The 13,746-nt window shown below is 52.9% G+C and overlaps 4 protein-coding genes across 4 annotated transcripts; 1 reads left to right on the top strand and 3 right to left on the bottom strand.

Moving 5' to 3' along the window:
- Positions 1-1,338: 1,338 nt before the first annotated feature.
- LAJ45_11401 (uncharacterized protein) lies at positions 1,339-2,139 on the top strand (the record flags this gene model as incomplete). The annotated part of the gene is made up of 1 exon (XM_046120909.1): positions 1,339-2,139. The coding sequence occupies one exon, from the start codon at positions 1,339-1,341 to the stop codon at positions 2,137-2,139; it is 801 nt and encodes a 266-aa protein (XP_045965871.1).
- A 467-nt stretch (positions 2,140-2,606) lies between these two features.
- LAJ45_11400 (uncharacterized protein) lies at positions 2,607-3,983 on the bottom strand (the record flags this gene model as incomplete). Its single annotated transcript, XM_046120908.1, has 5 exons — positions 2,607-2,885; positions 2,944-3,038; positions 3,146-3,323; positions 3,428-3,601; positions 3,657-3,983. The coding sequence occupies 5 exons, from the start codon at positions 3,981-3,983 to the stop codon at positions 2,607-2,609; spliced, it is 1,053 nt and encodes a 350-aa protein (XP_045965870.1).
- A 714-nt stretch (positions 3,984-4,697) lies between these two features.
- Positions 4,698-6,020, bottom strand: LAJ45_11399 (uncharacterized protein; the record flags this gene model as incomplete). Its single annotated transcript, XM_046120907.1, has 1 exon — positions 4,698-6,020. One exon carries the CDS (start codon positions 6,018-6,020, stop codon positions 4,698-4,700), a length of 1,323 nt encoding a protein of 440 aa, XP_045965869.1.
- Positions 6,021-12,547: 6,527 nt separating this feature from the next.
- On the bottom strand, positions 12,548-13,526 carry LAJ45_11398 (uncharacterized protein; the record flags this gene model as incomplete). Its single annotated transcript, XM_046120906.1, has 3 exons — positions 12,548-12,835; positions 12,903-13,361; positions 13,410-13,526. The coding sequence occupies 3 exons, from the start codon at positions 13,524-13,526 to the stop codon at positions 12,548-12,550; spliced, it is 864 nt and encodes a 287-aa protein (XP_045965868.1).
- Between the last annotated feature and the right edge of the window lie 220 nt (positions 13,527-13,746).

Raw genomic sequence — 13,746 nt, 5'->3', positions numbered from 1 at the left:
GTGCTCCAGGAAGAACGATGATGAGCCTGGTAAAGCTGATTGTACTCGGTATAAGAGCACCCTTCTCCTCCTTCCAGTTCATGAGATATTCCTAACCATCTTGAATTTCAAGTCCAGCAATACCTATCACTTCAAGCGCTCTGGTATCTAAGCTTTCAAGATTACCTCTTGAAAGCGCATTCAAGTCTCGTTTCAAGTTCAAGCTTTCAAGTTTCGTTTCAAGTTCAAGCTTTCAAGCTATACACTTTGCAATCATATATAAGATGGTATATCTTCCTTAACCCGATTGCTTTCTGAACCATATTCATCACAGATTTACAATAGACTCCAAACTCCTCTCAGAGCACTCCCAAGCGCTCACAGAATACCGAAAAACCTCACAAAAGTCGAAAGAGGCGCCATCGAGATCAAGATTCAGACGAATCCAGTACTGATAATAGTGGCAGTAGTCGCAGCAGTAGCAGTAGTAGCTACAAACGCTCCCGCCGAAAACACAAGAAGCATAGATCTTCCCGTTCCTCACGTCGAAAGTCGCGGAAAACTCTAAAGGCTATCCCGGAAGAGATAGCAGAGACATCCTCGGAGCACTCGCCAGTGCTTTCAAGTCCCCCGCAGCTCACACCACCTCCCCCGCAACTCCCGCCACCTCCTCCGCAGCTCCCACCACCGTCCTCACAGCGCCCGGCAGTGCCTTCAGTACAGCATCAAGCACCTCCTCCGCAGCGCCCACCACCTCCCCCTCATTACTCGCAAGCGCCTCCTAGCGTTGCCCCCCTCAGCCAGAGCCCTAAAAACGCTGAAGGACTCTTACCGAAGCAGTGGATATCATTGCAATCTGATTCTGACTCCAACGGCGAATGCTCAGCAGCAGGCCCAGCAACACACTCAGCAAAGCGCCAAGCAGCACACCCAGCAGCAGGCCCAGCAGGCCCAGCAGCAAGCCCGGCAGCAAGCCCGGCACCCTGAAGAAGAAGCAGACGGGCACTTTTACGAGTCCCCAGTGATTCCCCAGAACTCGGCAGCTCACCGCCACCACCACCAGCCCCTGTCCATAGAGCCGTGCTTCCAGTTCGTTCCACTGCTCCAACAGCAACCGTCAGTGCTTCACAGAGAGCACCAAAGACACCAACCCGACCCCCTCGCCGGCTACCAATACAGAGTTCAGTTGCTGGCCCCTCCAGAGCATTAGACACTCCTCCACCGGTAGAGCAGAGATGAAGCAGCAGAGCCCGTGCCCCAGAAACACCCCTGAGTGTTCAGGTAGCATACACGAGTGCTTCGGAAGCATCTCCCACCGCTCAAGGTCAATTCAGAATGACTCAGGCGAATAAAGCAAAAATGACTTTAGGTTTGCTCAACCTACCTAAAGTGTACACTAACATCCGCAACAGCCTCAAAGCGCAGATGCAGAACGTCGGTTGGGTTAATAAAAGCGTTCCCGGGGCAGCAGCGTTCGATGCTCTATGCCTGTATGTGATGAACTTATGCTCGCTCCGCGCTTTCCTGCCTATTTGGACAGGAGTCGATTCCGAAGCCCGTAGAGTACTCGCGGATGCTTTGAAGTGGCTGATTGGTGATGTTGGACAGAAGGAAAAGCTATCGAGAGGGCAGGGAAATCGCGAGTACAGAGAAGCTGCCGGCGATAGTGATGATGATGACGACGGTGGACAGCCCGCCCAACGCTCTAGGAAGCGTAAACGGGATCCAGTGTCTGCAGATCTCGATAGACCTTCCATAATGGTCACAGTGGTAGACCCCGATGCTCTAGGAGCATTCTTCAACGTTGTCCCGCCTCCTACCTATCACTGGAACTATCCACAAAATGAGCCTTCGTTCATTGGAATTCTGACAAAGATAACGTTTCCAGAGCTCTGCAATTTGATCCTGAAGCACACCGCACACAGCAGAGCAATCAGGAGTATCTGGGGAGCACTGGATAACGTTCCACCGGCATCCAATCCACCTCATCAGCAACCTGTAGCCTTCGCCAGATGCCCGGGGCGCTCAGGGTGCTCAGGTCGCTTGGTAGGTAAACTATCTCTCCAGAGATACCGCCAGTGCTCCTGGCGAGGTCTGGCGCACATTATTCCGCCCCAGCGCACACTAGTCCGCACAACGGGCCCCGACACTAAATACTAGCGCCCGTGTAACTAGGACCTCACTTTACCCGTCAGAGAACGCTGGCTGCACGGTTGGATATCCTGACTGCACCTGGAGCACTCTTCACTGCTCCAGCGGGCTTTGGGGATCGAATGATTGCCCTGACTCCCCTGACGTTGCCGGATGGGGTGCTTTGAAATCTGGCTCATGCCCGACGTACCGATTCCTACATGTCGGCGCCCCGTTCTCTCTAGGCATACACCTTTCCGCCGTTCCGGCCTCTGGTATTCACAATTCTCCCATGAGATTACAAAAACATCGCTCGCACGACGATCTCTACTGTCTCCAGAGCACTCGCGACTGCACTTTGAGAATTGGTGTCTTCAACACCGTGATCCTCCGCCTAATACTAAATACAATACGCCATTTAAAACCCTAACTAACCCTAATACAATATACGAATCAGAAGAAATCCCCCACGATCTCCCTTAGCACTCGTGATTGTTCTACAAATCCTCCTCCCCCCACCCTTCGTAATACCCCGTTACAGGTAATTCCAGCTCTTCTTCTTCCTCCTCCCCGTCCACTTCGGTGTCAATGCCGCGAAGTCGGGCATTAATCACTTCGTCCTGGGTGCTGTCGAAATCAACTCGACCTTCTGGAGCACTCGTGGATGTTCTCCGAGCATCTCGGAATGTGGCAAGATCTGCAGCCAGAGCTTCATCGTCCTCGCTAAAACCCTCCTCCGGTATAATCTCAATCGTTACCCCTTTTTTATCTCGTATCTATTAGGGTTAGCATTTAGAATACCACTCGCATTACCGGCATCTAGAAGTATCATACTTTTTCTCGAAGGTTATCTTTGATTACCTCCAAGATTGCCTCCTGGTTCTGTTTACTTCTCCCCTTCCAAGTGTTGCTCAGCCTGTTGAATGTTTCTACTCGTGTTTGGATGTCAGCTTGGCAATCCCGTATAGCCCTAGAAGCATCCGTCATTGCTCCCAAGGGACTCGCCATAACAATGAGGGCATCGGGCCATACTTACTCACAACACTCTCATTCTGCGACTGAAAATTATCAGGCTTCACGTAACTCCCTGGTGACCACGCCCGAATGCCGTTCCAGATCGCCGTCGATATCAGGCAAATAAGGATAGGGGTTATCCGCTCTAGAAATTCGGGATCACTAACCCCTCGCATTCTTACCCCATTAAAGTATTTAAACTACAATATATCGATAATTTCCGGAGCCAGGAAGCTCAGTCGGTAGGTCTAGAATCTATTACCAGCTATCCCGAGTGCTCTCTGGCCATCCACTGGCATCATACCTCGTAATGCTGTTGGGGGCTCAAGAAACGATCATTCTTCAAAAGGTATTCCACTTGAGCCGCCCTCGCCTCAGGCCCCACAAAATCTCCAAGCCCGTATATCGTAGAGTCCACCAGGCGCCCTTTCACCTCGTGCATCAAGTGGGAACGGACACGGGAGTACAGACTTCTGACCTATCATTCTCAATTATGCTTCCAGAGCACTCGTAATCCTTTTGGGGGCACTCACCTGTTTAATAACGACCTCATCAAGGTCTACTCTACATCCCACTCGGCGACTAGCAGTTGCCCACATGCTCACTACCAGTACCAAAAGTCTTGCTGCAGGTGGAAAGGGCTCATGTAGAAGAGTATGCTTCCCGATTAACACGCTACACTCCTTCTCAATCCTCTGAGCCTGCACTGACAGCACATTTGCACTCCTACAGTTAGGGACCACAGACCTCTGAGTCAATTGGCTCGAAGTAATGTCGCCAGTGTTCTCAAAGATGTCGTGAGTATCCTCCGGAATACTAACCTCGCTTCCCGGAATCAAAATACCCTCGCTTTCCGGCATCGGAGTAATCTCGTCCTCCTACCTAGATGAGGAAAGGTACTCGATTTCGTAGACTCTTCCTGTAAAGAACCATGGGCGAAGGTATAGCTACGGGGTCGAGGGACATCAGGGGGCTCCGAGAAGAGGGAGCGACAAAGGCTCGTACTGAGACGAGGAATGGTTCAGCGGCCTGCACGAAGACAGGGAGGAGGGTCTGTACTAGGACAGGGGCCGAGGCCTGTACGAGGACAGGGAGGATAGCGGTCGGCGGATTAGCCGAGGGAAACAGCGCGAAGGTCACGAGCATCGTGAGGACAGCGACGGCGGATGCAAAGAGCATGATGAACAGCAGACGTAACGTGGCTTTGAAGTAAAGTTTGTATTGAAGCGAAGTAAATCCCCCAAAGTAATAACCCAAAGTATAGTACAAGATGTTGCGTAGAGAAGAAAGGAAAGGTAAAGCTAAGCGGGGTGAGAGACCCCTATATACAAGGAAAACAGACTAGCGATGACTAATACCAAGAGAACCTTCCAGAATTCCGCGATGGCTCGTTCCTCCTTGTGTGGTGGGTGTGGTTCGTAACAGTTTAGCTCCCCCTCCGGGAGGGCGAGCTCCTGCGAGCGACGAGGTAGGAGAACGAACAGGGAGAGAGGTTAGTAATGTGGTCTCATAATATTCTAAGCGGGAGACGTAAGATAGGGCGGCTTCGTATGAGAAAGAAACCGTTAACAAACTCATACTTTCCGTGCCTTGGGCTTCGTGGCATCCCGGGACGGCTTGCTGGGGTACAGCGAGTGGAAGCGTTGCAGCGACCCTAATTCTGCGTCGAGGTTCCGGGCTGGTTCCCAAGTGGGTTGCTCATATCCTGTCCACTTGACCAGGTATTGCAGCTGGTTGCGGCGTATCCGGGAATCCATCACTTCCTGTACCTCGAACTCCTCTTCTCCCTCGACGATCACTGGTGGCGGTGGCGGTTGTATATGGCCAGGAAGTGGGTGCCTTCGAGCCGGCTCTAGCGAGGACACATGGAAGACGGGATGGGACTTCATGGACGCGGGGAGTTCCAATCGGTAGGCGTGGGACCCAATGCGTTCGAGGATCCTAAATTTTCCCAGTCGTTTGTGGTCCAATTTGTCCGAGGGTCTAGTGGTGCGTATATGCTTCCGGGATAACCATACCATGTCCCCTACTTCGAGATGGGGTTCTGGGAGTCGGGCCGCATTAGCGCTATCGGTGGCGGCGGCTTGGGCGTACAGTATCTCAGATCTTAACGCGGCTTGCAGGGTGGAGATCGAGTTGGCGAAATCGACCACTTCCTTGGGTGTAGATTCGTGCCTTTCTTCTGAGGGGAGGGTGTCCAGCTGAGGGTTGTATCCATAGTTCGCGAAGAAGGGGCTGACCCCCAGTGGTTCCGTGGTGGCATTGTTGTGCGCGAACTCTGCGAGGGGAAGGAACTCCGACCAGTTATCCTGTTGATAGTTGACATAGCCCCGTAGGTATTGCTCCATTATGGCGTTCACCCTTTCGGTCTGTCCATCGGTTTGAGGGTGGAAGGCGGTACTGAACCGAGGTTTGATGTCCAGTTGGTTGCACAGCGTCCTCCAGAACTGCGACGTGAAGGTGGTACCCCTGTCGGACACTATATCCTTGGGTAGGCCATGGGATGTCCAGACGTGTTGTAGGAACAGGCGGGCCAGTTCGGCCGCGTCCGCGTGTCTCTGGTGGGGATGTAGTGGGCCATTTTGGTCAGTCGGTCGACCACTACGAGGATAGCGTTGGATCCCTGGGACTCCGGGAGGCCAGTAACATGATCCATGGACAGCGATGACCAAGGCTTTGTGGGTGGTGTGAGGGGTTTGAGGAGGCCATAAGGGGCGTGTCGGACTGGTTTGATCCGAGAGCAAGTGTCGCAGTGGTCTACATAGCGGGCGACGTACTTCCGCATTTGTGGCCAGTAGTAATTGCGTGAGAGGAGTTCCAGTGTGCGGGCGCGTCCGGGGTGTCCAGCCGAAGGGCGTCATGGTTAGTGCGGAGGACTTCCAGTTTGATAGCGGCATCGTCAGGGATATAGATCAGGCCCTGATAGTACAACAGTCCATCCCTGATTGAACACTCGCCTATTGGTAGGAAACGGGAGTGCTTTTTCTTGTTGGCGATGTCCTTCATCAGTTGTCTGGAGAGGGGATCCTTCCTTAGTGCTGCGCGGAGTTCGTCGTGGCGGTTAAGGGATACAGCGGCGATCTTGAGAGCTTGTAGTGCGCGGCGAGGCGGAGGTTCTTCGGTTTGAGTATAACCTGATGCTGTTGTGCAAGTCTTTCATCCCCCTCTTTAGGGAGATCTCCAGATCGACGTGTGAGGGCATCAGGTTTCCCATTTTTTTGCGCCCGGGCGGTAGGTGACTACAAAGTTGAAGGAGGACAGGGTGAGAGCCCAGCGTGCTTGGCGACGGTTGAGGAGCTTTGTGGACATGAAGTACTCCAGGTTTTTATGGTCGCAGTAGACCACGATCTCCTCATTGCTAGGCTCCAGGTATTTTCGCCATTCCTCAAAGGCCCGTACTATCGCAAGTAGTTCCTTGTCGTAGATCTCGTAGTTGCATTCGGCGGCGTCATCTTATGCGAGTAGAAGGCCACTGGGTGTAGAATCCTTTGGTTATCCTCCTGGGAGAGTACGGCGGCTGCAACAAAGTCGGAGGCATCGGTTTTCAGGGTACAGGCTCTTGCGGGGTCGAAGTGTCTGAGTATCGGTGCGGTGGTGAAAGCTTTCTTTAGAGCGTTGAAAGCCTTGTCGGCGGCTGGGGTATAGTCGAACTTGGTGTCCTTCCTTAGCAGGGTTGTCAACGGGGCGACCACTCTCGAGTAGTCCTTAATGAATCGTCGATAGAAGTTGGCGAATCCCAAAAAGCCTGGATGTCGTGGGACCGAGGTAGGTGCCTGCCATTCCAATATCGCCTTGATCTTGCCCTGATCCATGGTGACCCCTTCGCCCGAGATGATGTACCCTAAGTATTCCGTACGGTTGACATGGAACTCACACTTTTCGGGTTTGCAGTGTAGTCCCGCTGCCTGTAGCTTGTCCAAGACGGTAGTTACATGTCGCGAGTGTTCTTCCTCAGAGTTAGAGTAGATGAGGATGTCGTCGAGGTATACTGTGCAAAAGTCGTCGAGGTGGGTCCGCAGGGTGTCGTTCATGAAAGCCTGGAAGGTGGCAGGTGCGTTTGTGAGGCCGAAGGGCATGACCAAGTATTCGAACAGCCCGTATCGCGTTCGGAAAGCCGTCTTCCATTCCTCCCCCTCCTTGATCCGTATCTGGTTGTAACCATTGCGTAGGTCCAGTTTGGTATAGATTTTGGCGTCCTTAAGCCGGTCTAACGTGTCGTTGATCAAGGGCAGGGGGTACCTGTTTTTGACCGTGATGGCATTGAGGGCCCGATAGTCCACGCATAGTCGTAAGGAGCCGTCCTTCTTTTTGATGAATAGGACCGGGGCGCCGGCTGGGGACGAGGAGGAACGGATGTAACCTCGGGCCAGTTGGTCATCGAGGTATTCACGGAGTGGTTTTAGTTGTCCCTGGGTGCTTGACATGCCAAAAAGGGGACCCGAAAGTGGGGTGCTCGGCCGTCTCTGGTTGAGTAAGTGGCCTTTCGTCTACGCATATCGGTTGTCATCTGGTCAGTACGAGCTCTCGTGTTAGTGCCAGATAACTTCGACTCCCTACATGGATCCGTAGAGCTCACGAGAAACGGAAAAAACTTGATAAACCTTGAGGCGAGCATAGTGGGCGCAAGAGCGGAGACGAACAGCTAGCAGGGGAGGCTCATAGCATTCTCCCTGCCTTAGTTGCCTGGCTAATTCTCATAGGCGCACTCCAGGTCCCCAGTAGTATCTCCTTGATTGGTTTCTTTTCCCAGTCGGACTCAGTCTGGTATGGTCCCGGCTCCAGAGACTACACCGCCACGACCTCTCCGTCTCGCTTTTGTCGGGCGCAATCACAGGTCGGCCCGGCAGCTTCGGGCGCGACGCTCTTGTTTGTGAGCCTGGTCGTACAGGTAGAGGGTGCTGACGTGGTGGGGGCCATTCATGTCGCGTCACTCTACACCCACACTCGGCGGGTACAAATAGGGGCGTGTAGCCGCCGCCGCTCAACGCAAAGCAACAGCAACAGCAACACACAACACACCTTGGTTGGTCGGGTCAACATCGATGGCCACAGCAGAGCTCGAGAACAGGGAGGCCGTTAGCAGTGCTGTAGAAGCGAGTGCTCGTGTGAGCGAAGAGAACTTCATGATTGCGAATTCTTGTCGCGAATTCTAGCGAGTGTGGGTGGGGGGTGGTGGGTGGAGTGGGTGTGGCTTCGTTATATTGAATCTGGCGACGGGAGAGACAGGCAGAGGCGTTCTTGATGAGCTACTGCTGCTGCTTCTGGGTGAGTAGGAACGAAAGGAAGGAAAGAAAGTAGGAAAGTAAGAAAGTAAGAAAGAGAGTGAAAGAGTGACTGAGAGTGAGTGAGTGAGAGAGCGAGTGGGCGCAGACGTGCTGATGCGATCTTCGACCAGAGAAGAACTTGGATAGACACCCTGCAGGTTGTTGTTGGAACTTAACGAAGGTGGTGCACCAGGCTGAGTGAGAGAGAGAGAGCAGGTAGGTAAACCTAGAATAGGGCAAAAAAGCAAATCAATGTCAGGTGCTATGTAATGAGAGTAAAGCCGACCACTGCACTTTGGGCAGGCAGGCAGATCTGATTTGATAGGATCGTGGGGTGGGATAGATGAGATAATGATGAAAGGGGATGGAGGGGGGGGGGGGGGGGGGGGGGGGGGAAGAGGATAGAGAGTGGTCCTCCTTCACTATGATGATGCTGATGATGATGGGACGAAGCAGTAGGGGGAGGGGGTGGTGTAAGGCCTGCAGACTTGACGAGAAACAACCTGCTGCAGGTAAGAAGTTACGAGGACAGATTTGGGGGTGGGGTATGTGTACTTACAGCCTTAACGAAAGGAGCACAGGAAACTTAAAGAGAGTGTATGTATTCCTGTCTCTTTTCTTTCTTTCTTTCCAGTCGAGTCTTTTGTGAGAGGTATTATCAGTCGAGACGGAACAGTGACTTCCCTCCCCCTCGAGAGAGTAAGAGCTGGGGAAAGGGTCCAAGATCCAGGGGCTAACTCCCTGTTCCCTATTCCAGCCAACGTGAAACACACGTATGCCCAGAAACGAGCCTCATCCCCCTACCTGTTTGCGTTTGCGTCTTGACATTGGGGCAGTGCAGTGCAGTCGTGCAGTTGCTGCAGTTGAGTCCCTTCCATCCTTTTGTTCCCTTCCTTAACCTTTCCTTCCTTAACGTATACCGCGTAGTTCGATCACCCAGTTCATGTTCAGATTCACAGATAGAGGAGAGAGGGAGCGAGCAGTCAACTCTTCTGTGTTTTTTTTTCTGCTTGAGCGTTTTCTCCAGTGCACCGCACGAGAGTAAACTCACCTCCAACTCGCGCGTCTATGTATGCACCCAGCTCATGTCCTATGTGCATCGTGCAGCAGCAGTGCAGCGCCGTTCAACGTGCGCCAACCCAACCCATCCAAACGAAAGCCCACTCACTGCTGTAAGTAATTGCCAAATTTATCCCCTCCATTCCTCTCTTCTCTAATTAACCACTCTATCCCCTCTCAAGCAACCCGGTTTCCGTTCTGTGCTAGCTAGCTACACATCCTTCCTCTCCCTTCCTCCAATAATTCTCCGACCGCAGCAGGTTAGGGTTCCTGTGTTTGCAGCACACCCAGTTGACCACCCAAGAGTGTTTGAAGCTAGCACCCTGCAAGTCTTTCTTTTTGGGACTTACGAAGACCTCCTTGGAGACTGACGATTTCACCCTCTCTTTCCCCCCTTCCCGCACCGTAAGCCAGAAATACCCGCAAGTTACATGAATGTATATGTTAGTATTGTATGTAGGGCCTGTATTTTTAGTCCTGTACTCACATGTATGTAGGCGGACGGAGGCCCGAAATTTCAATGACGGAAATAGGAAAGTGCCTATCGATCACGTTTTCGGGTGTGAGGGAAGGAATCCATGTTCGAACCCTCCACTTCATGCTCGCCCGGAAACCCGTTGATCAGTGATCCTGGGCAATTGAAGATGGGGGGGTGGTGGGATTTGTAACGGTATTGCTATTTCCGTTTGTGTGTGTGTGTGTGTGTTGAGCTACTATTCTACTTTTGCGCGTCGGAATGCGGGATAGCTGGAATTATGTGCAGAACGGTAAGTATCTCCTATCTATATCCACTATAATGCTAGCTATTATATGTTCCAAAAAGTGATGTCTCTCTGTCTGTCACGCACTCCAAACGTCCCCCGCGGGAAACACCGACGCATCTGCCGCGCCCTCTCAAACACTCCCCTGGCCAGTCCTTCTACTCCCACTGCCTCTCTGGGAAAATATATCCCCGGCCCCTCACTTATAGCCAGCGGAATCAACCAGCTAGCACCATCCCAGCGCGGCTGCGGGAACACTATCCATACCCTCCGCATCACCGCCACCACCCGAGCATCCACAACTCACTCACACTGCAACTCCCCACCACCGAACCGGCATCGACAGCCCATATCCACCGCGTGAGTGCCGGGCAAAAGCAGCCAGTCTATAAAACTCCTTCTGCCCTTTCACCCGCCGTCACAACGTCATCCACGATCACAAGCCGTCACATCGGTCCAGGCACCCAGGTGGGCATGGAGATAAGCCGCATCCTCGCGGCCCGCCCCCCTATAACGGTAACCCATCTACAGCCCGCACAAACCCACGGCCGGCCGGGCATGTAGGGACCAGAAAAGTCGCTACTTCGACTTGAGGCGAGCGTTACTCTCCGCCTTCACCGAATCCCTACGTCCAGGCATCAATTCCTAACAAGCCGCCGCATTTAACAACAGAGCCAATGGTAACAATATATCCAGGCCGTATGGTACAGGGGCTTGATCAGGCCAGAGTTTTCCAGGAGTGGCTGCGGGGAGTTAAGCACGCGGCGTAGGGTTTTGTGTGGGAGAGAAGTCTGGTGTGTATTCCGGTGCTGCGGTATCTGTGGGGGGACGTGGTCTGGAAGGTTGAGAGATAGGGTTGGACGGGGGGTGCGGGTGGAGAGGAAGGTGAAAAAATGGGGGGGAGTGGATTGGGGGGGAGGGGAAGGCGAGCCTTCCAACCGCTTCTCGTCTTGGTGGTGGGTGGTTCGTAACACTTCCCTCCCCCCAAGCCCCCCCCCTTGTCCAACCCCATCTCTAAAGTAAGATCGGTGGCAGATCTTACAAACTACCGCCTTTCGAGCAACAGCTATCTCCCTCCACTTCCTACGCAGAAATGATTCCCCCAGTGACAAAACAGCACAACTAAAAGTCCATACCAGAAGTCCCCAACATTATACATCGCCCCCGCCGAACCAACCGCGCACAGCACCCAGGACCGAGAACACAAACTCTTGCTAAGATCGTAGAACTGGCGTGGTATGCTATGGTATTCCATAAAGAATATCCACAGCGCCAGGCCTCACGCATAACCCCCCACAGGACAAAAAACACCCTACGCCGAGAACACAAAAACACGCACCCGAACCCCCAGGAGTCGATTGGGAATAATCAAAACCACAAGTACATACTCTACGTAAATACCAACCTATTCTATAGCAACACACAACAGCTACCGCAAAAATTTAGAAATAGCTGCCCTCCAGCTTATTCTGCCCCTCCGAATACTTATGCTGCTCCCCATCATTAGTCACCCGAGTGTAAAATCATTGTCAGGCTCACTAGAGGGTTGTTGTCCAATATCCTGCCCCCTTACTAAGCTGCCCCCCAATCATCAAGCCCGGGCAGGCATTTCCAATTTTTTGCGGTAGCTGCCATCACAAGAAGGATCCCACCCACTCCAAAACTCCAAAGCGCACTCACACCCCGATACCGAGCACGTGCCAAGCTCCACAAACCGCACACCGGATCACAAACCATCACTCGCACGCTGCCGGCACACACCGGCCCGGTACCGGTACCGGCACCCTTTAAATTTTCCACCACCACCACCGGGGTCTACGCATATCCACCGCACTCCGGCCAGAACTCAAAACAAAAAAACATATTGATTAGTTAAATAGCATAGCATGTCGATCAACCAGATATTGATATATTTTCCAAAAACACACGTCGTCGTATATAAATTTTTAAACGTAACCCCCAATTGCAATAAAACTGGTATCGATTGGCCATAACAGTGATATGATCCAGATGAGCATGTGGTAGATGATGGTATAGAGCGAATCCGACAAAAAAAAGAAATCTTTAAAAAAAAAAAAAAAAAGAGAAAAACCCAGCCAAGAGATAGAGATAGAGAGTGTGTAAGGAAAAGGAAAAAAAAACTACAAATTTAAAGGAAAAAAGCCACACCAAACTCCACCCAACCCCAACCCACCCAGCAGCCCAATGCGAAAAGCCCTCATTTCAATCATTACCCTCTCCCAATCCCACATCCCACCCACCACCCAAATCCAACCCCAACCCCACTACCTTCGCCCCCCCTCTCAACCTCCCTTTCTCTTCCCCGTCTCCTCTAACCCCCTACCAATACCCCCTCCTCCTCCCCTCCCCCGCGCCCATCGCCCCCTCGTCCGCATACTCCTTACTCCTGCTCCTCCTCCCCTCGCTCCTGCCCATGATACACGCGCCACACCAATACAGCCCCACCACCAGTATCGCGCCCACGGCGCCCCACGTGAGCCCCAGATACTCCACGCTATACTCGGCCGTCACGCCCACGTCGCGCAGCTCGCGGTTCGCCGTCTCCGTCAGCTTCACGGCCAGCGCGGTGCCGACGGCGGAGGCGATGCCGAGCGCGAGGAAGCCAATCTAGCAACAAAAACATATTAGAACAAAACCTCCGAGAATAATGATGGAGAGGGGGGGTGGAACTCACGGTTGCAAAAATCCAATTACAGCACGCCACGCCCCTGCCACCACCACCACAGCCGATGAGGCCCGCCATGATACATATCGCCGCCGCGCCCGCGCCAATACAGTACGTGACAAACATGACCTTATACGCGATATTGAGCGCCTCTACGGCGGTATTCACGTCCTCCGTCGGGAACCCAATATCATCGAGTGTGATGCCCAAACCGGTGGCATTGAGCTCCTTCTCGAGGATGGTGACGGGGTCGAAAGTGAACATTGGCCGCGAGGTGCAGCGTGTGATTGACGTGGAGTTGGCGGCCTCGCAGTAGCCGATCGGGTGGAAGGTGTAGGCGTTTGCGAGGCCGAGGGCGGTGGCGGCGGAGGAGATGAGGGAGGAGGAGAGTTGGGAGGTGAGGGTGTCGACGCTGGCGATGCCGGTGGTGGGGATTGTGGCGTTGGCGCCGATGTTTGTGGTGTTGAGCTGCGGGGTGTTAGTTTGAGGGGGTAGGAAGGTGTTGAATTAGCTTACTCTAATGATGTAGACATCTGTGAGGAAGTCCTTGTCGCGGCCAGAGAACAGCACGAGACATGTGAGGGCCAGCGCGACCGTCGACAGGACGATCGGGACGATGGCGGAGAAACGCATAGCTGTCTGTTATTGCTGTGAGGTGTCTTCTTCTCACTCTGCGATCAGGATACTCTTTGATGGGATTTAATTAAAACGAACAAACAGATATGGATGGATGGATGGATTGTAGTGAGATGGAACAATAGGATTTAACGATCGAACGAGCAAACAAGTATCAGGTATCAAACCACAGACAGACAGCACATCTATATACCCTCTGTCTGTCTGTCTGTCTGTC

Source organism: Morchella importuna (assembly GCF_003444635.1).
Source record: "Morchella importuna strain M04M26 chromosome Unknown Morimp01GS067, whole genome shotgun sequence".
Classification (NCBI taxonomy): domain Eukaryota; kingdom Fungi; phylum Ascomycota; class Pezizomycetes; order Pezizales; family Morchellaceae; genus Morchella; species Morchella importuna.
This window is presented reverse-complemented; position numbering and strand designations above follow the sequence as displayed.